Below are 22,413 nucleotides of genomic sequence, written 5' to 3'. Positions count from 1 at the left end.
GGCCCTGCCAAAGGTTTCCATCAACCATATCACAAGCAAGGATTATTAACGTTTCTAAACGTTAAAACAGAGGGTCTGGATCATAGTTCATTGATCCAGCTGTAGTCCATGCGCTACATTCAATTGAGAACTCAAGGGCTGGGAATATGTACCCCCCCCCCCCCTTGGGTTTTCCAGAGCTAGCCAACCATACTGCCACTTTTTCCTCAAACATTTAGAAAAGGACCACAACGAGGGGGACGACAATTCACTCTGAACTAGTATTCACATTTATGTTACCTGACAGGCATTTAAAAGGAAAACAAAAACAATACGGATGTTGGGTTTCTACTACATTTCCCACAATCCCACCCTGTACAAAACAACAACGCGCAAATGTCTCATCCGGGTCTCTGTGGTTCCTGTTTGGCGACCTGTCGCCATTAGTTTTAGCTCGTCCGTACGATCATATATTCTGGGGGGGATAACTGCACAATTGTCCGTTTTCCATTCTTTGGAGAACGGTCAACGCCTTTTTAGGGCCAAGTGTTTCCCAGAACGCGAAAACGCTCAACTTTCCTGGGTCTTGGCCCCGCGGTGTGAGCCTTCGCTTCGTTCTCAATTTCTACACCGCCTCCATTACTGAGACGCCTAAATTGTGTCTCTATTTTTCTTGGTTTGTTTTGTTGTCAAGATGTCGCCGTAATGGAGTCTCCCATTTTGACCGAAATTAAACAGGGCCTTCGCTGCCTGACCCGCACTCGCTACAATCCGCTCTCCTCTCCCTTTGTCCCATTTAATGCTAGGGAGCTCGGACGCTCTCTCCCCGGAGCTCGGCCTAAATACCTCTCGCAGAAAGGAGACAACCATGGAGAAGAATCCAAACAGCAATGCCAACAGCAACAAGGTTCCGCCCCGTTCGAGTTCTACAGGCCCAACACCGGGAGAATCTAAACCGAAAACAGGTGAACATTAGTCAATGGCTAGGATTTAGTTCAAATGAGAAAAGCCAATCTCCCTCTGGTTGGTTTAGAATTGTAGTCTTTGGGTGTCAAGGAGTAGAGCGACACAAGGTCCATAGGTAACGGCTAATCAGCCTACTAAATGACACCCACAGATTACAATTCTAAAGAGTTTACACAAATATTAGATTCTTAGATATTGTGTAACTAGTTGTGGGGTCGTTCCATGTCATAAGCCATTACACCCACCATCTCAGAACAGAAAAATTAGCATTCTTTGCAATATTATTTTGTTGAAATGTAATTTGATATCTGAGAAATTAAGCAAATTGATTGCATCCAGTGACAATTTGTTTATAGGATTCATATAATATTTTATAAATATATGCCCAGTGCCTAACATCTGATTTGGACCCAACTTTTTTTCTAACAATGAGTAAGACATGATGACTCCAAAGAACTGGTCAAAAGCCACCCACGGACCACGCCAATCCCAACCCAACAACAAGTATACAGTATCAGTTCTTGTATGTCTGAAGTAGTATGGAGCTGTGGCTTGGAGTATTGTTTCTTTATCCTGTATAATGTCTTCTCAGTCAATTTGTTGATGTCACCCCCCCCCGCCCCCCCATCTGTGAAATTAGTCATTTCAGTTTATAGGTATATATCCCGTCCTACAATTACCAGCTTCTGACCACTAGAAGGAGCTGTTCCTTCTATTAGGTGTTTTGTTTAACCAAATAACATTTTGGTTTCCTTACCATGTAAATGCTCTATGGACAAGGTATGACTGCAACCCATGTTTTGGTAACATTGTCACTGTTTCAAATGCTAACATTTTTGCATTTGTGGCACAAATCAGTGGTACCTATATTAGCACTTCTGTGCTTTATATCCAAATGATCTATAAAGGGGATGGGCAACTTTGATTGGGGTGGGGGACACATCTGAAATCATCATGAGGCTCCCCCGTCCCCACCGTGCGAGCAAAACATTTTATCTACCCCCTCTTGACAGCGGGGAGTGACTTTATTGATTTATATATTTAAAAAAGAACGTGCACTTCTACATTTTGCCATGGGAAGTAGAGAAAATGTTGCGGTTTTTAAAGCAGATTTGCTGTAATTCTACACATTTTGAAATGGGACGGGAGAATATTCTGCAATTTTATAACTAATTTAATGTAATTCTACTCATTTTGCCATGGGGCAGAGAGGAAAATGTGCGGTTTTACAGCCAATTTCCTGCAGTTCTACACATTTTGCCATAGGGTGTAGAGAAATATATGCAGTTTTTCATGTGATATTTGCTTCAGGTGACTAACGAATTCAATGGTGGACCCCTGATCTGTAATTCAACAATGATTAGGCCAACTACAAGTTTGTCTAGCGGCCAGCTATCTAAACTAAACAATCTCAAATGTTTGCAGACATTGGCAAATTGAGTGACTGTCAGTGACTTATACCCTGACTACACCGCTCGTGTTGCAAAATACATTTAGAAATCAATATTATTCAATTGTTGCACCCATACTGCTCGCGCACGTCAACGAGCGTCTCCGTTACCAAGGGCTAAAATTAAAGTCAGTTCTATTTGTGACGCAGATCGCAGTGCAAGTCCTGCCTCTCCCATCTCCTCATTGGTTTATAGAAGCAGATACCCACGTGCCATCTCCTCGTTGGTTATACCCACGTGTGTGATTGAAAGACGAACTGTGTTGTCGTGGTAATACTATGAACATTTAATGCCAAACGCCATATAAGTTCAAAGAAGAAAAAGCCTGGAAGGTGGAGAGATGACTAGAAACGAATCGGTTGGCTGTTTTATGTGTGGATTAATTGTCGGAGTATAGGACCTTGTGCATTTCAGGTAAAATAACAACTCAATGTTTATATCCCACGACAAATTGGCTAGCAACAGCAAGCTAGCTAAATAGGACAAATTAGCTAGCAAGTGCAAGCTTGCTAGCTAAATTGCCATAAATGTTTAATGCTTTTCGACCTGTCCCCAAATTAATGTAATTGGTTCAGAGTTTGATTTGATATTTTAACCTGCGTGTTGTGATCGCGTTTGGTGTGGGGGGACAAAATACATTTATGCACGATGGCGCATGCACGCAGCCGGTTTGGGTAACGTGTTACATAACAAGAGAAGAACTGCTGATGCACAATGAAATTGAAATTACACCTTGCGTATTCTAAATTGCAAAGTATATTGAGACTGACTGGGGGGGAAGTTTCAATTTACTGTTGCAAGTTAGAGTAGTAGAATACGCAAGGTGTAATTGCAGCGGGCCCTAATTTGCCAATCCCTGATCTATAAGTAACAATTTTTAGATACTTGATGATTTGACCATAAAGTTTTGTAATGCTAATATAGATACCATTGACTTGCATTGGATTTGTGCCACAAATGCTAAGAAGTTAGCATTTGAAACAGTGGGCAACAAAACCAAAGCATGGGTTACGGTCATACCCTGTAAGCAGTCTTTTGTCAAGGTAAGGAAACCAATGTCATTTTGGGTGAACGATTCCAGAACAATCTGAGATCGTTGGTGTCAACCCTCTTAAAGTGCTTTTTGAGGTGGAACAACCCTGTGGAAAATCACCTTCCCAGTCAGTCTATTTTCTGTATTGGACATTTATATTGCAATGTACAGCCTTACCTATGGATATTGGGTCCATGAAATGGGGTAAGGCTGTACAATGCAAAATTGTCCAATAAACACAATAGGAACGACAGAGACCCGGATGAGACATCTGCATGTTGTTTTGTACAGGGTGGGATTGTGGGAAATGTAAGAACCCAACATTCATAATTTTTTTTATTTTCCCTTTGAAAGTAAAAATGACAATCGAAGTAACATAAATGTGAATACTAGTTCAGAGTGAATTGTCGTTCCTCTCATTGGGGTCCTTCTCTGTGGTGCATAGCCAGATAACATACAATATTCTGAAATCCATTTTTCATCATATCATATGTTTCTTTAGACCTGCCTAAAATAATGGATTTATTGTGATGGTGTATATGAAATGGATTTATTAGACATCTACTTTTATGTAGCTGTTCCAAAGGCGTGGCGACCTGGAGATGTTAAATGTGTTTGTTAATTAACGGGAAATTACCATGAGACCGGCAGTCTTTTGCATGGCAATAACCGGTTGACAAAATGTCATGACCGTCACAGCCCTGGGTAAGAGTGAGTCAAGCATCGATCATCATGTCACCAGAATAAGACCCTCAATATTTATTGGAAAGGAGCATCAGGATCACCGTGCACGTTCACCACCCTGTGAAGTTGTTCAGAACTTATTTAATCTGTAGCTTAATGAACTGCATGGTATCCCTGAGTTGTAGTAAGAGTAACACATTATCATCGTGTGAGTCCAAATTTACTTAGATATGATGGTTATTAAATCAATATTTGCCCATAAATGTTTCCAGTGACATTTCTCGCCTTCTGTCAGCATTTATAAAATTGTACCGAAACTGTTTCCATCACAGCTGTCATGATTTTTATTAAAAGAAAATGTATACGTTATGACTTTACTCGCATAACTGTGGCTGTAAACGTGGTTACTGAGTAGGCTGATAACTAGGGGTCGAGTCCATGAAATGGGGTAAGGCAATACATTGCAATATACAGTACCAGTCAAAAGTTTGGACACCTACCCATTTCAAGGGTTTTTATTTTTACTATTTTCTACATTGTAGAATAATAGTGAAAACATAAACTATGAAATAACACATGGAATCATGTAGTAACCAAGAAAGTGTATTTGAGAATCTTCAAAGTAGCCACCCTTTGCCTTGATGACACCTTTGCACACTCTTGGCATTCTCTCAACCAGCTTCACCTGAAATGCTTTTCAGACAGTCTTGAAGGAGTTCCCACATATGCTGAGCACTTGTTGGCTGCTTTTCCTTCACTCTGCGGTCCAACTCATCCCAACCCATCTCAATTGGGTTGAGGTCGGGTGATTGTGGAGGCCAGGCAGCACTTCATCACTCTGCTTCTTGGTCAAAAAGCCCTTACACAGCCTTGATGTGTATTTTGTGTCATTGTCCTGTTGAAAAATAAATGAGAGTCCTACTAAGCGCAAACCAGATGGGATTTCATCATAGCGCTTGATGGTTTTTGTGACTGCACTTGAAGAAACTTTCAAAGTTCTTGAAATTTTCCGTATTGACTGACCTTCATGTCTTAAAGTAATGATGGACTGTCATTTCTCTTTGCTTATTTGAGCTTTTCATGACATAATATGGACTTCGCCCTATTTGTTAAAGGACCATCTTCTGTATAACCCCCTACCTTGTCACAACATAACTGATTTGCTCAAACCCATTAAGATGGAAAGAAATTCCACAAATTAACTTTTAACAAGCCACAGCTGTTAATTCAAATGCATTCCAGTTGACTACTTCATGAAGCTGGTTGAGAGAATGCCAGGAGTGTGTAAAGCGGTCGTCAAGGCAAAGGGTGGCTAATTTGAAGAATCTAAAATATATTTTGATTTGTTTAACACTTTTTTTTGGTTACTACCTGATTCCATATGGGTTATTTCATAGTAGAATAATAGTGAAGACATCAAAACTATGTAAAATATAGTAAAAATAAAGAAAACCCCTTGAATGAGTAGGTGTCCGAACATTTGACTGGTACTCTGTCCCCAGTGCAATTCTGAAGTATAATACATTCACAGTGCAGTTCTAACAGATTACTTAATTTTTTTGGTCAAATTAAATATTGTCTTTTGTTGAATTTATACATCAACATTTCAACTTTGTTTAGCGTCTAGCACAGTTGTTGCATGATTACACTTTTTATACGTTTGCATCAGTTCAGTGGGGGACTTGTATTTTGAAGGTGAACTGCCAATTTCACCATTGTTATTCACGACACACTGGTCATCCAAGCCAGAGCATGTGAGCAGAGTTGAGCGGTTGGAAATCCCTCTCGTGCTTGTGCTCCATGTACGTCCATGTCATTCCTAAACACTCCACGCTCACAGGGAAAAAACTCCTGCTCTGAATTTTCTCCATTCATTAAGATCACAATTTAACCAACACCCATCTTTTTTTGTGACTACCTGGACCTACCAATTTGGTTTTTAAGTATTGAAACCAAACCATATGGATTTGAATGAAAAGTATTTGAAAACATGAAAAGGTGAATGTAAGAAGTGACCATAATTTCAATAGACTACATGTCATATTAAACAGCATCAACACTAAATAGGTCAGGAGCCAGACAGTGAGCCTAACAAGGAATGAAAATAAATTTAGACTATTTCAAAGCTATAGCCTACAAAGAAATGCATTGAAGCAGTTGCAAGTACAACACAATAGGCTGGTATGGACATAAAGCACATTTCATAGTATTAAATCATTACATTCTATAAATTGCTCATATACGCTGTGACTTACTTAGAATTTAAATAGAAATTAAATAAAAAATGACTTTCCTTTTGTAAATTCATTTTCAGAAACATGAGTTTGGCCAGTGTGTGACTTCAGGCTCATGCGATGGTGCCTGGAGAGCAGGTCAGCAGCGGAGAATATTCTCTCCACACTTGCAGAACCACTGGGGATGCTAAACATCCGTTTGGGCAATCTTGCCAGGCTGGGCAGAGATGCAGAGTTGTTTTATTATTCCATAGGTAGGCCTAAAAAAATTTTTTAGGCCAAATAACCCAATAAAATATGCCAGGCTTATTGGGCCAAAATCAGTTATGGCCTATTGTATAGATAATAGAACAAAATGTTTAAGAGATCTGATTTGTAGTTTATAAGTGTGCCATTCTAGCAAAGTATTTATCTACCCACCTCGTTCCTTTCTTTTAGCATGGTGTACTTATTACTACGTGCACATCATACTTCAGTTAAGTGTATTTTCAGATTCCACAATGATTCTTTAGTTGTGGACACTACATCACTGCACCTTTTCTCTTGGTCCTGATCTTTATAAGTCACCTTGATTTTATCAGTATCTTTATGAAACTATTTAGGGAACTCCATGACAGTAGCTGAAGCAAGGGGCTATAGCAGCACACAAGTACAGTGCCTTGCGAAAGTATTCGGCCCCCTTTAACTTTTCGACCTTTTGCCACATTTCAGGCTTCAAACAAAGATATAAAACTGTAATTTTTTGTTAAGAATCAACAACAAGTGGGACACAATCATGAAGTGGAACGAAATTTATTGGATATTTCAAACTTTTTTAACAAATAAAAAACGGAAAAATTGGGCGTGCAAAATTATTCAGCCCCCTTAAGTTAATACTTTGTAGCGCCACCTTTTGCTGCGATTACAGCTGTAAGTCGCTTGGGGTATGTCTCTATCAGTTTTGCACATCGAGAGACTGAAATTTTTGCCCATTCCTCCTTGCAAAACAGCTCGAGCTCAGTGAGGTTGGATGGAGAGCGTTTGTGAACAGCAGTTTTCAGTTCTTTCCACAGATTCTCGATTGGATTCAGGTCTGGACTTTGACTTGGCCATTCTAACACCTGGATATGTTTATTTGTGAACCATTTCATTGTAGATTTTGCTTTATGTTTTGGATCATTGTCTTGTTGGAAGACAAATCTCCGTCCCAGTCTCAGGTCTTTTGCAGACTCCATCAGGTTTTCTTCCAGAATGGTCCTGTATTTGGCTCCATCCATCTTCCCATCAATTTTAACCATCTTCCCTGCCCCTGCCGAAGAAAAGCAGGCCCAAACCATGATGCTGCCACCACCATGTTTGACAGTGGGGATGATGTGTTCAGGGTGATGAGCTCTGTTGCTTTTACGCCAAACATAACGTTTTGCATTGTTGCCAAAAAGTTCGATTTTGGTTTCATCTGACCAGAGCACCTTCTTCCACATGTTTGGTGTGTCTCCCAGGTGGCTAGTGGCAAACTTTAAACAACACTTTTTATGGATATCTTTAAGAAATGGCTTTCTTCTTGCCACTCTTCCATAAAGGCCAGATTTGTGCAGTATACAACTGATTGTTGTCCTATGGACAGAGTCTCCCACCTCAGCTGTAGATCTCTGCAGTTCATCCAGAGTGATCATGGGCCTCTTGGCTGCATCTCTGATCAGTCTTCTCCTTGTATGAGCTGAAAGTTTAGAGGGACGGCCGGGTCTTCGTAGATTTGCAGTGGTCTGATACTCCTTCCATTTCAATATTATCGCTTGCACAGTGCTCCTTGGGATGTTTAAAGCTTGGGAAATCTTTTTGTATCCAAATCCGGCTTTAAACTTCTCCACAACAGTATCTCGGACCTGCCTGGTGTGTTCCTTGTTCTTCATGATGCTCTCTGCGCTTTAAACGGACCTCTGAGACTATCACAGAGCAGGTGCATTTATACGGAGACTTGATTACACACAGGTGGATTCTATTTATCATCATTAGTCATTTAGGTCAACATTGGATCATTCAGAGATCCTCACTGAACTTCTGGAGAGAGTTTGCTGCACTGAAAGTAAAGGGGCTGAATAATTTTGCACGGCCAATTTTTCAGTTTTTTATTTGTTAAAAAAGTTTGAAATATCCAATAAATTTCGTTCCACTTCATAATTGTGCCCCACTTGTTGATTCTTCACAAAAAAATACAGTTTTATATCTTTATGTTTGAAGCCTGAAATGTGGCAAAAGGTCAAAGTTCAAGGGGGCCGAATACTTTCGCAAGGCACTGTATACTACAAATGCATGCTGGGGTGGGCATGCCCTGAGCTCGAAGTGAGCACTACTGGAGCGAAATTGAAGCGGGCGGGAAGGCCGATGCTCTAGCCTTTGGGATTCTCACGCCACGCTGCAGTCACATTGGGCACGCTCCGCTCACATACTCTGATCCACGCTACGTTGCAGGGCCTAGTGGTAGGGCTGGTTTGTTTACGTGATATTGGAGGTGATGTAAGTCGTGCCTTTTGACAGAGCATTGACATATTCACCAAGAGACTGGTGCATAATGATTTCTGCACATTGCATTGAATTTCATGTATATATGCCTTTTCAATATGTTACTGATATCTAACCACGGGTAAACTATTGTCCAAACAGGCTACGGTGGGCTGTTTCCAAACTGCAATATGTGACCCTCCGTTGAGGAGATAATTATTCTGTGTCAGTTTCATGCATATACAGAATAGTAATTTTGTAGTTTTGTACAGTCGTCCATAGAGGCTGGTGGAGTTAAGTTAGCTAGTTATAGGCCTTACGACAGCGGATGACATCTCATTTCCTCATTGTAGATCAGTGATCACCAGGCCTTTGAGTCAAGATCACTTTCGCAGTCAAAAAGCAAGCCGAGGTCTACCGCTCTGATATAATTTTTTTGGAACATGACTTGAAAAAAACAAGCCTATGCAACATAAACATAATAAAAACAGTTCTATAGGAATGAGGTTTGTGCATTAGGCTTAATACAGTATCACAGCATATTGGCTATGCTTGACTTGCCAATATTATTCTTATCAGGCCATATTATACACTATGTACAAAAGTATGTGGACACCGCTTCAAATTAGTGGATTTGGCTATTTCAGAGACATCGGTTGCTGACAGGTGTATAAAATCAAACGCACCGCCATGCAATCTCCATAGACAAACATTGGCAGTAGAATGCTCTTACTAAAGAGTTCAGTGACTTTCAGTGTGGCACCATCATAGGATGCCACCTTTCCAACAAGTCCATTTGTCAAATCTCTGCCCTGCTAGAGCTGCCCCGGTCAACTGCAAGTGCTGTTATTGTGAAGTAGTAGGCTCAGGCGTGAAGTGGTAGGCCACACCACACTCACATGCAAGTTCCAAATTGCCTCTAGAAGCAACGTCAGCACAAGAACTGTTCTTCGGGAGCTTCATGAAATGGGTTTCCACGGTTGAGCACAAGCCTAAGATCACCGCGCATAAGGCCATGCGTCGGCTGAAGTGATGTAAAGCTCGCCGCCATTAGACTCTCTGGAGCAGTGGAAGTGCGTTCTCTGGAGTAATGAATCACACTTCACAATCTGGCAGTCCAACAGATGTATCTGGGTTTGGCAGATGCCAGAAGAACGTTACCTGCCCCGATGCATAGTGCCAACTGTAAAGTTTGGTGGAGGAGGATTAATGGTGTGGGGCTGTTTTTCATGGTTTGAGCTAGGACCCTTGGTTCCAGTGAAGGGAAAGCTTAACGCTACAGCATACAATGACATTCTAGACGATTCTGTGCTTCCAACTTTGTGGCAACAGTTTGGCGAAGGCCCGTTCGTGTTTCAGCATGACAATGCCCCCGTGCACAAAGCGAGGTGTTACAGAAATGGTTTGTTGAGATAGGTGTGAAAGAACTTGACTGGCCTGCACAGAGCCCTGACCTCAACCTTATCAAACATCTTTGGTATGAATTGGAACCAGGCATAATCTCCCAACATCCGTACCCAACCTCACTAATGCTCTTGTGGCTGAATGGAAGTAAGTCCCTGGAGCAATGTTCCATCATCTAGTGGAAAGCCTTCCCAGAAGAGTGGAGGCTGTTATAGCAGCAAAGCTCTCCCTCCCTCCGCTATCTGTGGTGTTTGGGACATCTCTACCTCATTTGAAGTTGAAATATAAAATGGTTTAGGTAAGGGTCGACCGGTTGCTGACCACTGTTGTAGACTATCTTTGCCATTCATTTGGGATTGAGGCATGTAACAGGATCTACACATATAACAGGTCATTTTAGAGTGAGCTATCACTTGTGTGCAAGTATGACTTGACTCTGGCTTGTGCTGATAAGTGCACATGACACGGCCCACCCTGAACTAGTCATGTGGGTTCTAAAGATGAGCTTTTTTTTTTAAATGAGATGACCGGCAGGATATGTTTGCCCTTTTACCAATATGCCTTTCTGCGTTGGTGTCTTTCAGAGAGGTGTTTGGTACAACTTTAATACTATCAGCAAGATCTGCATAATCTTCACCCTTCCTTTGGTTGATTTAGGCTACAAGCTGGTACAAGTTCATTTCTACTTTACATCACAGTGCCTCATGGCAACAGTGAGCATGAGAAAAGCAATGATAATGCAAATAGAATTGCTGATGATCCTGCTGGAATGATAAATCCCCTTATTTTCCCCTGTTATTCTCCCCAGATGGTAAGAATAATGGAGGTTCTAAGCGCTACAGCCGCAAGCGAGAGCCCTCCGTTCCCAAGAGTGACAGTTTCCCTGGCCCTCGTCGCACCAATTCACAGAAAAGCAAGAATTTTGACAAGAGACCCCCCCAGAGAGGTGGATCCCGGCAGTATGGCGTTACAGGTGGAGGAAGATGTGAAGAGGTGAGCATTCACAAGATAACAAAAACATGAATCTGTTGTTGGCTATGGAATAACCTACATATGCCTATTTAAGAGAGCTTTGTTCGACCCTATACTTGTATATTCCCACTTTGGGATCTTGTTATCTCTTAAATAGCACTTATTATAGTGACAAATTATTTATATGCTAGAATGATTTGAGTCACTGATCGGTAGAAACAAGGCAGCATCAACCCATAGAAATATTATTATTCCTACCTGTGAACCAGGAAAGTCGGGTTGTAATTATTTTCTCCCTTCCCCCAGGTAGCAGAGTGCCGCCAGGCTGAATTCAGCCCGGCTCAGTTTGCTGGACCTAAAAAGATCAGTCTAAACCACTTGCTCAACTTCACCTTTGAGCCTCGTGTGGGCCATGGTGGTCTAGGAGGAGAAGGACACTCGTGCTGGGGCCGCCGCAACAAGTGGGGCCACAAGCATAAGCCCTTCAACAAGGAGCTTTTCCTGCAGGCCAAGTGAGCGCACTCAATTCAAATCTTTCTTGTGCAGTATGACAGAAGGTTTGTTAAATTGTTAGATTGGTGTTTATTAACTTTTTGGTCTCCTTTTGCCTTAGCTGCCAGTTTGTGGTGACCGATGACCAGGACTACAAGGCTCACTTCACTGACCCAGACACTCTGGTGAACTGGGATTGTGTGCAGCAAGTGGTAGGTTCCGTACAACAGCCCTCTCGTTCGCTTGAAATCTCCACCTCCTAACTGGACTTTTAACACATCTATTATTTCCCCCTTCCAGCGCATCTACAGTCATGAGGTGCCCTCCTGCCCCATCTGCCTCTACCCCCCGGTAGCGGCCCATATCACCCGCTGTGGCCATATCTTCTGCTGGCCATGCATGCTGCACTACCTGTCTCTCAGTGACAAGAGCTGGTCCAAGTGCCCCATCTGCTATGAGTCTGTGCACTCTGATGACCTCAAAAGGTTAGAGAGATGTTAAGTAGCCCTATTAGAACATACTGTATCACGAAAATATAATGGTTGAAAATGGTGAATAACACTCTATCCCCTCATGTCTCACTGCAGTGTGGTTGCGATGGAAACCAGGCAGTATGCAGTCGGTGACCTCATCACCATGTGCTTAATGCGGAGGGAGAAGGGGGCTCTGGTGGCCATGCCCAGCTCTCAGTGGGTGAAGGTGGAGGAGCCTATACTCTTTGGAGGTGAGAGATGATGAGGATGATTACCATATGTTTGTGTTGTCACGATACCAGAAGTTTGACTTCTATACCAGGTTTAGTATCACGATACCGCAGAAAAAAAAAAAAAGGCAAGGAGAATGACTGATTTTCCAGGTTTTTACTCTGAAAATCACACGTTTTAATGTTTTAAGTCCACAACAGTGATTAAATCACACCAGGGGACCACTTTTGAAAAACTAATACATTTTGATTTGTGTATTTGTAACCCTTTATTTCATGTGCACATGCACCAGGGTTGCCATGTCTGCGTTTTTCCTGCAGCTTGGGCTACCTTGAAAATGATGTCCTGGTGAAAATGTATTGGTTGCTGGTTTTTGGGCTACTTCTAAATTGTACTGTGGCCGCCATGCCATTTCTCTTTATAAAAACAAATAAAACATCTATTAACCTCTTCTGGTTAGGACCCTTCATCTCAATATCTGCCTTAAATGACATACCCAAATCTAACTGGCTGTAGCTCAGGACCTGAGGCAAGGATCAAATCGAATTTGATTGGTCACATACACGTTTAGCAGATGTTATTGCGGGTGTAGCGAAATGCTTGTTTCTAGCTCCAACGGTGCAGTAGTATCTAACAATTTCAACAATACACACAAATCTAAAGTAAAGGAATGGAATTAAGAATATATAAATATTTGGACGAGAAATGTCGGCGCGGCATAGACTAAAATACAGTGGAGTAGAATAGTATATACATATGAGATGAGTAATGTAAAATATGTACATTTATTAGTGACCTAGTGTTCCATTATTCAGGTGGCCAGTGATTTCAAGTCTATGTATATAGGGCAGCAGCCTCTAAGGTACTAGTGATGGCTATTTAACAGTCTGATGGCCTTGAGATGGAAGCTGATTTTCAGTCTCAGTCCCAGCTTTGATGCACCTGTACTGACCTCACCTTCTGGATGATGAGCGAGATGAACAGACAGTGGCTTGGGTGGTTGTTGTCCTTGATGATCTTTTTGGTCTTCCAGTGACATTGGGTGCCGTAGGTGTCCTGGAGGGCAGATGGTTTGCCCCCGGTGACGCGTTGGGTAGACAGCACCACCCTCTGGAGAGCCCTGCGGTTGCGTGTGGTGCTACTACTGTTGTGTTGTCTGCAAACTTGATGATTAAGTTGAAGGCGTGTGTGGCCACACAATCATGGGTGAACAGGGAGTGCAGGAGGGGGCTGAGCATGCACCCTTGTGGGGCCCCTGTGTTGAGGATCAGCGAAGTGGAGGTGTTGTTTCCTAACTTCACCACCTGAGGGGCGGCCCGTCAGAAAATCCAGGACCCAGTTGCACAGGGCGGGGTTCAGACCCAGGGCCCCAAGCTTAATGATGAGCTTGGAGGGTACTATGGTGTTGAATACTGAGCTATAGTCAATGACTTTGCACACACACTGTTGCATATTCTTGATACTATTTGAAAGGAAACACCTTGAAGTTTGTGGAGATGTGAAATTAATGTAGGAGAATATAACACAATAGATCTGGTGAGACTAAAATGACCACATGTAAAGGCCTATTTCTTATTACATTTTGAATTATACTCAACAAATAAAAGGTATTTGTATTTGGTACCTTGGGTCGAGTGTTAGCACCAACTCACGAAACCTCAGTTTCTCCACCGTGTAAATTGGGGCCATGTCTTTGTAGATGTAAGTTGTAACGGCAGCTGTTATCTCCTTCCATCGTCGTGATTCTTTGCCATATGCTGTCGCGGGCAAAAGCCTCTTGCAACGTCTGAGTCGGGGGTTTGTTTTGAGCACTCGACCGTACTTTTTGGGGTCTCATCCATAGACTCTCTCTGTACTGTTAAACATGATTCTTGCGCAGGTGGTCAGAGGTTAGTGGACCGGCCTGCGGCATATTTTGCAGAGGACGGTTTTCTGGTCCGTGTCAGACTTTTCATACCCAAACCACGCCCATGCGACCAAAGTAGCCCCTCTTTTAGGTACAGTCTCCGTGCTGTGTGTCACGTTCACTCTCCTCCATGTTTGTTTGTTTGTGTTGCAAACTTCAGAACTCAAAGCGACGTCGAATGGATGAAAAATATTGCCGTGAAGAGTGTGATTTGCGACACAACGAAATAAACGATAGAGCATAATGTTTTTCTATTGTCACACGATATATATCGTCATATCTCCCAGCCTTCGTGAGAGCTACATAATATTTAGTATGAAGTCTCCCAGGTGTCTCATGAGTTTGCCAAATGTACCCAAGTGGCCTCAAGTGGCTGAATAAGTAAGTACATAACTATAGAGAACATGCAACATTTTTATGTTAATTAAAAAAATAAGTTAACACAAAGATGAAGGGGCTGTACTTTCCAGTCATGTCCAGCTGAGGTCCTGGCTACCTTTTTAAGTCGAAATGTTGGTGGAAGTGGCTCCACATCATCCTCTGCCTCGGTGGTAGTTGCCGCTGGTGCACTGGCCCTCCTTCGCTTCTGGGCTGGCCTCTTCACACCTCTAGATGGCTGGGCGGGGGTGGGTGTGGAGCCAGAGAAAGCAGCAGGATTCAGACTGGAGGAACCACTTCCTACTTTTGAATGAGTGGGGGAGTGAGGGCTTGAATGTGGTCTCTTTAGAGTTGGCTCCCAGAGGTCATCTCTACCGCTATTGAGGATTATTTTTTTCCCATTTAAGTCAAGTTTACTATTAGTTATTTTATTTAACCTTTATTTTAGCAGGGGGCGAGCCCTGCGTCAATACATCAAATACACAAGACATATCTATAAACATTTATATAGAGTATGGGGAACACAATCACTATAATGAAATATGTAGACCAATAGGCAACGTGACATATACACACACAGTGCATTCGGAAAGTATTCAGACCCCTTGACTTTCTCCACATTTTGTTACATTACAGCCTTATTCTAAAACGGATTTAAAAAAAGAAAAATCTTCATCAATTTACACACAATACCCCATAATGACAAAGAAAAAACAAGTTGTTAGAAATGTTTGCAAATGTATAAAACACTTGAAAAAATACCTTATTTACATAAGTATTTAGACCCTTTGCTATGAGACTCAAAATTGAGCGCAGGTGTATCCTGTTTACGTTGAACATCCTTGATGTTTCTACAACTTGATTGGAGTCCACCTGTGGTAAATTCAATTGATTGGACATGTTTTGGAATGGCACACACCTGTCTATATAAGGTCCCACAGCTGACTGTGCATGTCAGAGCAAAAACCAAGCCATGAGTCGAAGGAATTGTCCGTTGAGCTCAGACAGGATTTTGTCGAGCCAAAGATCTGGGGAAGGGTACCAAAACATTTCTGCTGCATTGACTGTCCCCAAGAACACAGTGGCCATCATTCTTAAATGGAAGAAGTTTGGAACCACCAAGGCTCTACCTAGAGCTGGCCACTCCACCAAACTGAGCAATCTGGGGAGAAGGGCCTTGGTCAGGGAGGTGAACAAGAACCCGATGGTCACTCTGACAGTGCTCAAGAGTTCCTCTGTGGAGATGGGAGAAACTTCCAGAAGAACAACCACCTCTGCAGCACTCCACCATTCAGGCCTTTGTGGTAGAGTGGCCAGACGGAAGCCGCACACGACTGCTTGCTTCGAGTTTGACAAAAGGAACCTAAAGGGGACTTGATGAGAAACAAGATCCTCTGGTCTGATGAAACCAAGATGGAACTCTTTGGCCTGAATGCCAAGCGTCACGACTGGAAGAAACCTGGCACCATCCATACGGTGAAGCATGGTGATGGCAGCATCATGCTGTGGGGATGTTTTTCAGTGGCAGGGACTGGGACACTAGTCAGGATCGAGGGAAAGATGAACAGCGCAAAGTACAGAGCGCTCAGGACCTCAGACTGGAGCAAAGATTCACCTTCCAACAGGACAACGACCCTAAGCACACAGCCAAGACAATGCATGAGTGGCTTCGGGACAAGTCTCTGAATATCCTTGAGTGGCCCGGACTTGAACCCGATCGAACATCTCTGGAGAGACCTGAAAATAGCTGTGCAGTGACGCTCCCCATCCAACATGACAGAACTTGAGAGGATCAGTAGAGAATGTGAGAAACTCCTCAAGTACAGGTGTGCCAAGCTTGTAGCATCATACCCAAGAAGCCAAAGGTGCTTCAACAAAGTACTGAGTTAAGGGTCTGAATACTTATGTGAATGTGATATTTCAGTTTTTTTTAATACATTTGCATACATTTCTAAAACCCTGTTTTTGCTTTGTCATTATGGGATTTTGTGTGTAGATTAAAAAACAATTTTATAAATGTTAAAATAAGTCTGTAACGTAACAAAATGTGGAAAAAGTCAAGGGGTCTGAATACTTTCCGAATGCACTGTAGGGTAAGTTCAATACATTGTATACTTGGACTTCGATTCAACTTTTCCACTCTTACACGGAACCCAAACCGGCTGCGCGCGTGCGCCATCGTGCATAAAATGATTTGTCCCCCTACACCAAACGCGATCACGACACGCTGGTTAAAATATCAAAACAAACTCTGAACCAATTACATTCATTTGGGGACAGGTCGAAAAGCATTAAACATGTATGGCAATTTAGCTAGTTAGCTTGCACTTGCTAGCTAATTTGTCCTATTTAGCTAGCTTGCTGTAGCTAGCTAATTTGTCGTGGGATATAAACATTGAGTTGTTATTGTACCTGAAATGCACAAGGTCCTCTACTCTGACAATTAATCCACACATAAACGGTCAACTGAATCGTTTCTAGTCATCTCTCCTCCTTCCAGGCTTTTTCATCTTTGAACTTATATGGTGATTGGCATCTAAACTTTCATAGTATTACTACACCGACCGGCAACACAGTTCGTCTTTCAATCACCCACGTGGGTATAACCAATGAGGAGATGGCACGTGGGTACCTGCTTCTATAAACCAATGAGGAGATGGGAGAGGCAGGACTTGCAGCGCGATCTGCATCAGAAATAGGAATTACTTATATTTTAGCCCTTGGCAACGCAGACGCTCGAGAGCAGTGTGGATGCAATAATTGAATAACACAGCTTTCTAAAATGTATTTTGCAACGCTCGCGCACGTGACGCGAGCGGTGTGGTCAGCCTATTAGTAGCCGAGTTTTACTTTTTCAGTTTTGAGAAAGTTTGTAGAATAGAATGAACCGCTGCGTAACGTAAATTACTGTTCGTTCTGTTTTCTTTCCCCTTGAGGATGAACATGGTTGTGCACAGGTCTATCTTGATGACTGTTGGTCGTACAAAGGGCGTTCACATACTACTGTAAAGCTCAGCTCATTGGCTATCTGGCTAGCTATGTTACAATAGGTGGTCATAGGACCAATACACTGTCGATCAAGGGAACACCGCTAGTCTCATTGGTGCGTAATGAAGGCTGACCTTCATGGGCTAATTGACGTGCTGTGTAGCCAATACGTAATGTTTACATTTACATTTAAGTCATTTAGCAGACGCTCTTATCCAGAGCGACTTACAAAATGGTGCATTCACCTTATGATATCCAGTGGAACAACCACTTTACAATAGTGCATCTAAATCTTTTAAGGGGGGGTTAGAAGGATTACTTTATCCTATCCTAGGTATTCCTTAAAGAGGTGGGGTTTCAGGTGTCTCCGGAAGGTGGTGATTGACTCCGCTGTCCTGGCGTCGTGAGGGAGCTTGTTCCACCATTGGGGTGCCAGAGCAGCGAACAGTTTTGACTGGGCTGAGCGGCAACTGTGCTTCCTCAGAGGTAGGGGGGCCAGCAGGCCAGTGGTGGATGAACGCAGTGCCCTTGTTTGGGTGTAGGGCCTGATCAGAGCCTGAAGGTATGGAGGTGCCGTTCCCTTCACAGCTCCGTAGGCAATCACCATGGTCTTGTAGTGGATGCGAGCTTCAACTGGAAGCCAGTGGAGAGAGCGGAGGAGCGGGGTGACGTGAGAGAACTTGGGAAGGTTGAACACCAGACGGGCTGCGGCGTTCTGGATGAGTTGTAGGGGTTTAATGGCACAGGCAGGGAGCCCAGCCAACAGCGAGTTGCAGTAATCCAGACGGGAGATGACAAGTGCCTGGATTAGGACCTGCGCCGCTTCCTGTGTGAGGCAGGGTCGTACTCTGCGAATGTTGTAGAGCATGAACCTACAGGATCGGGTCACCGCCTTGATGTTAGTGGAGAACGACAGGGTGTTGTCCAGGATCACGCCAATGTTCTTAATGTTGAATGATGGAACAAGCTTGGTTGCCTTCTAGAGTGTCTGAGGATTGCACAGAAACCGAATTTGACCGGGTTAAACAATGTTTTGCGGATTAGATTTAATAAATTGTTTTGTTGAAAGAGTCGGAATTCATGCAAAACACTGTTTACAACATGGATGTTGTTAGAGGTCGACCGATTATGATTTTTTTTTCCCAATGCCGATACCGATTTATAGGAGGGCCGCAAAAAGCCGATACCGATTAATCGGCCGATTTATAAATATTATTTATTTTAATTTTATATCGTCCGATTAATCGGTATCGGCTTTTTGCGGTCCTCCTATAAATCGGCATTGAAGAAAAAAAAATATATATATATATATAATGGCAATTACTACAATACTGAATGAACATTTAGTCTCAAATAAATAATGAAACGTGCTCAGTTTGGTTTAAATAATGCAAAAACAAAGTGTTGGAGAAGAAAGTAAAAGTGCAATATGTGCCATGTAAAAAAAAAACTAACATTTAAGTTCCTTGCTCAGAAACAATGAAAGCTGGTGGTTCAATATTCCCAGTGAAGAAATATTAGGTTGCAGTTATTATAGGAATTATGACGTGTCGACTATTTCTCTCTATACCATTTGTATTTCATATACCTTTGACTATTGGATGTTCTTATAGGCACTTTAGTATTGCCAGTCTAATCTCAGAAGTTGATAGGCTTGAAGTCATAAACAGCTTTGATCAAGCATTGCTAAGAGCTGCTGGCAAACACAGTAAGGTTTGAATTAATGCTTACGAGCCTGCTGCTGCCTATTACCGCTCAGACTGCTCTATCAAATCATAGACTTAATTATAATATAATAAACACAGAAATACAAGCCTTTGGTCATTAATATGGTCAAATCCGGAAACTATAATTTCGAAAACAAAACGTTTATTCTTTCAGTGAAATACGGACCGTTCCGTATTTTATCGAACGGGTGGCAACCCTAAATCTAAATATTGCTGTTACATTGCACAAACTTCAATGTTATGTAAAATTCTAACAAATTAGTTTGCAACGAGCCAGAGCCAGGCGGCCCAAACTGTTGCATATACCCTGACTCTGCGTGCAATGAACGCATGAAAAGTGACACAATTTCCCTTGTTAATATTGCCTGCTAACATGAATATCTCAACTAAATATGCAGGTTTAAAAAATATATACTTCTGTGTATTGATTTTAACCTCTTACATCTAGATGTTCCGCTAGCGGAACACCTGCTCCAATATCCAATGATGGGCGTGGCGCAAAATACAAATTCCTCTAAAATCCGAAAACTTCAATTTTTCAAACATATCACTATTTTACAGCATTTTAAAGACAAGACTCTCGTTAATCTAACCACACTGTCCGATTTCAAAAAGGCTTTACAGCGAAAGCAAAACATTAGATTATGTCAGCAGAGTACACAGCCAGAAATAATCAGACTACCCATTTTTCAATCTAGCATATAATGTCACAAAAAACAAAACCACAGCTAAATGCAGCACTAACCTTTGATGATCTTCATCAGATGACAACCCTAGGACATTATGTTATACAATACATGCATGTTTTGTTCAATCAAGTTCATATTTATATCAAAAACCAGCTTTCTTACATTAGCATGTGACGTTCAGAACTAGCAAACCTCCGGTGAATTTACTAAATTACTCACGATAAACGTTCACAAAAAACATAACAATTATTTTAAGAATTATAGATACAGAAATCCTCTATGCACTCGATATGTCCCATTTTAAAATAGCTTTTCGGTGAAAGCACATTTTGCAATATTCTCAGTAGATAGCCCGGCATCACAGGGCTAGCTATTTAGACACCCACCAAGTTTAGCACTCACCAATATCAGATTTACTATTAGAAAAGTTTGATTACCTTTCCTGTTCTTCGTCAGAATGCACTCCCAGGACTTCAATAACTTCAATAACAAATGTTGGTTTGGTCCAAAATAATCCATCGATATATCCAAATAGCGGCGTTTTGTTCGTGCGTTCTAGACACTATCCGAATGGTAAATAAGGGTCGTGCGCATGGCGCATTTCGTGACAAAAGATTTCTAAATATTTCATTACCGTACTTCGAAGCACGTCAACCGCTGTTTAAAATCAATTTTTATGCCATTTTTCTCGTAAAAAAGCGATAATATTCCGACCGGGAATCTGTGTTTCGGCAATAGAGGGAAAAACACAAAGACGGGGGCGGCCAGTGCACGAGCCTAAGCCCTTTGTCCTCTGATAGACCACTTAGCAAAAGCGCTCGTGTGTTTCAGCCAGGGCTTTGAATTGCGTCATTCAGCTTTTTCCCGGGCTCTGAGCGCCCATGGAAGATGTAGGAAGTGTCACGTTAGAGCAGAGATCCTTTGTAATGGATAGAGATGGCAAAGAAGTTCAAGAAATGGTCAGACAGGGTACTTCCTGTACAGAATCTTCTCACGTTTTGGCCTGCCAAATGAGTTCTGTTATACTCACAGACACCATTCAAACAGTTTTAGAAACTTTGGAGTGTTTTCTATCCAAAGCTAATAATTATATGCATATTCTAGTTTCTGGGCAGGACTAATAATCAGATTAAATCGGGTACGTTTTTTATCCAGCCGTGAAAAACTGCCCCCTAGCCATAACAGGTTAAGAAAGGCAAAAGATGTTTATGGTTAGGTACATTCGTGCAACGATTGTGCTTTTTTTGCAAATGCGCCTTTGTTAAATCATCACCCGCTTGGCGAAGTAGGCTGTGATTCGATGATAAATTAACAGGCACCGCATTGATTATATGCAATGCAGGACAAGCTAGTTAACCTAGTAATATCATCAACTATGTGTAGTTAACTAGTGATTATGTTAAGATAAGTTTAATGCTAACTAGCATCATACCTTGGCTCCTTGCTGCACTCGCGTATCAGGTGGTCAGTCTGCCACAAAGTTTCCTCGTGGAATGCAATGCAATCGGCATCCAACAATGCCGATTACCGATTTGTTCTGTAAACTTGAAATCGGCCCTAATTAATTGTCCATTCCGATTAATCTGTCGACTTCTAGTTGTTAGGATATAAAAATAGATTTTATCAAACAAAACTATGCTACATTTAATCTCTGGGACCCTCAGGATGACAAATCAGAGCAAGATTACTGAATGGAAGTACATTATTTACCGTCAGATGTGAATGTATCAAACCAATTGCCTTGATAAAGGTGTTTTGTTGTTGTGCACTATCCTCAAAAAATAGCGTGGTATTTTTGTGCTGTAATGGCTACTGTAGTTAGATTAACAATCATTTAAGCTTTCTGACGATATAAGACATGTCTATGTCCCGGAAAATTGTCTGTTTACAATACCATTCTAGTGAAATATCGCATATTGAGCAACAACTGTCCCGATTTCTGGACACCGATCCAGTGGAGGTTAATTACACTGTGGCCTGCTGCTGACTATCAGGCAGTGAGGCAGGCTGTTGGAGAGTGGGCAGGGAGGGCCAGAGGGGGTATGTTGAGTTGACTCAGCTGCCTGCTGCAGCACAGTGAGTGAGAGGAGAGCAGCACGCCATGACAACTTTTTACCAGTTGTATTTTGATTGTCATTATGGAAACAACATTATGTGGCAACTCCTCTCTTGTTGCTGGAAAAGATGTCTGGGCTAGTTTTCAGTCCTTGTGGGTGGATTTGGAGTGGTCAATGTGTTGGTAATTTTAATTAAACCTGGCAACCTTGCTTAGCATTGTTTGGTTACCGGTTTCTGTAGCACACATGGAGTTATAATTCTTCCAGGTAG

At 42.0% G+C, this 22,413-nt stretch overlaps 1 protein-coding gene across 1 annotated transcript in view; it reads left to right on the top strand.

The window, feature by feature from the left end:
* Positions 1-402: 402 nt before the first annotated feature.
* rnf10 (ring finger protein 10) overlaps positions 403-22,413 on the top strand; it is a 28,674-nt gene continuing 6,663 nt past the window's right edge. Inside the window, exons 1-6 of the mRNA XM_014160367.3 lie at positions 403-944; positions 11,038-11,222; positions 11,508-11,713; positions 11,815-11,905; positions 11,994-12,178; positions 12,281-12,417. Of these exons, the coding sequence (XP_014015842.3) occupies positions 779-944; positions 11,038-11,222; positions 11,508-11,713; positions 11,815-11,905; positions 11,994-12,178; positions 12,281-12,417 (970 nt within the window). The 5' untranslated portion in view covers positions 403-778. The remainder of the gene's footprint in view (positions 945-11,037; positions 11,223-11,507; positions 11,714-11,814; positions 11,906-11,993; positions 12,179-12,280; positions 12,418-22,413) is intronic.

This window comes from Salmo salar, chromosome 20, assembly GCF_965601325.2.
Source record: "Salmo salar chromosome 20, fSalSal1, whole genome shotgun sequence".
NCBI classification, from domain to species: Eukaryota; Metazoa; Chordata; class Actinopteri; order Salmoniformes; family Salmonidae; genus Salmo; species Salmo salar.
The sequence above is the reverse complement of the archived record's forward strand: the minus strand, read 5'-3'. Positions and strand labels throughout refer to the sequence as shown.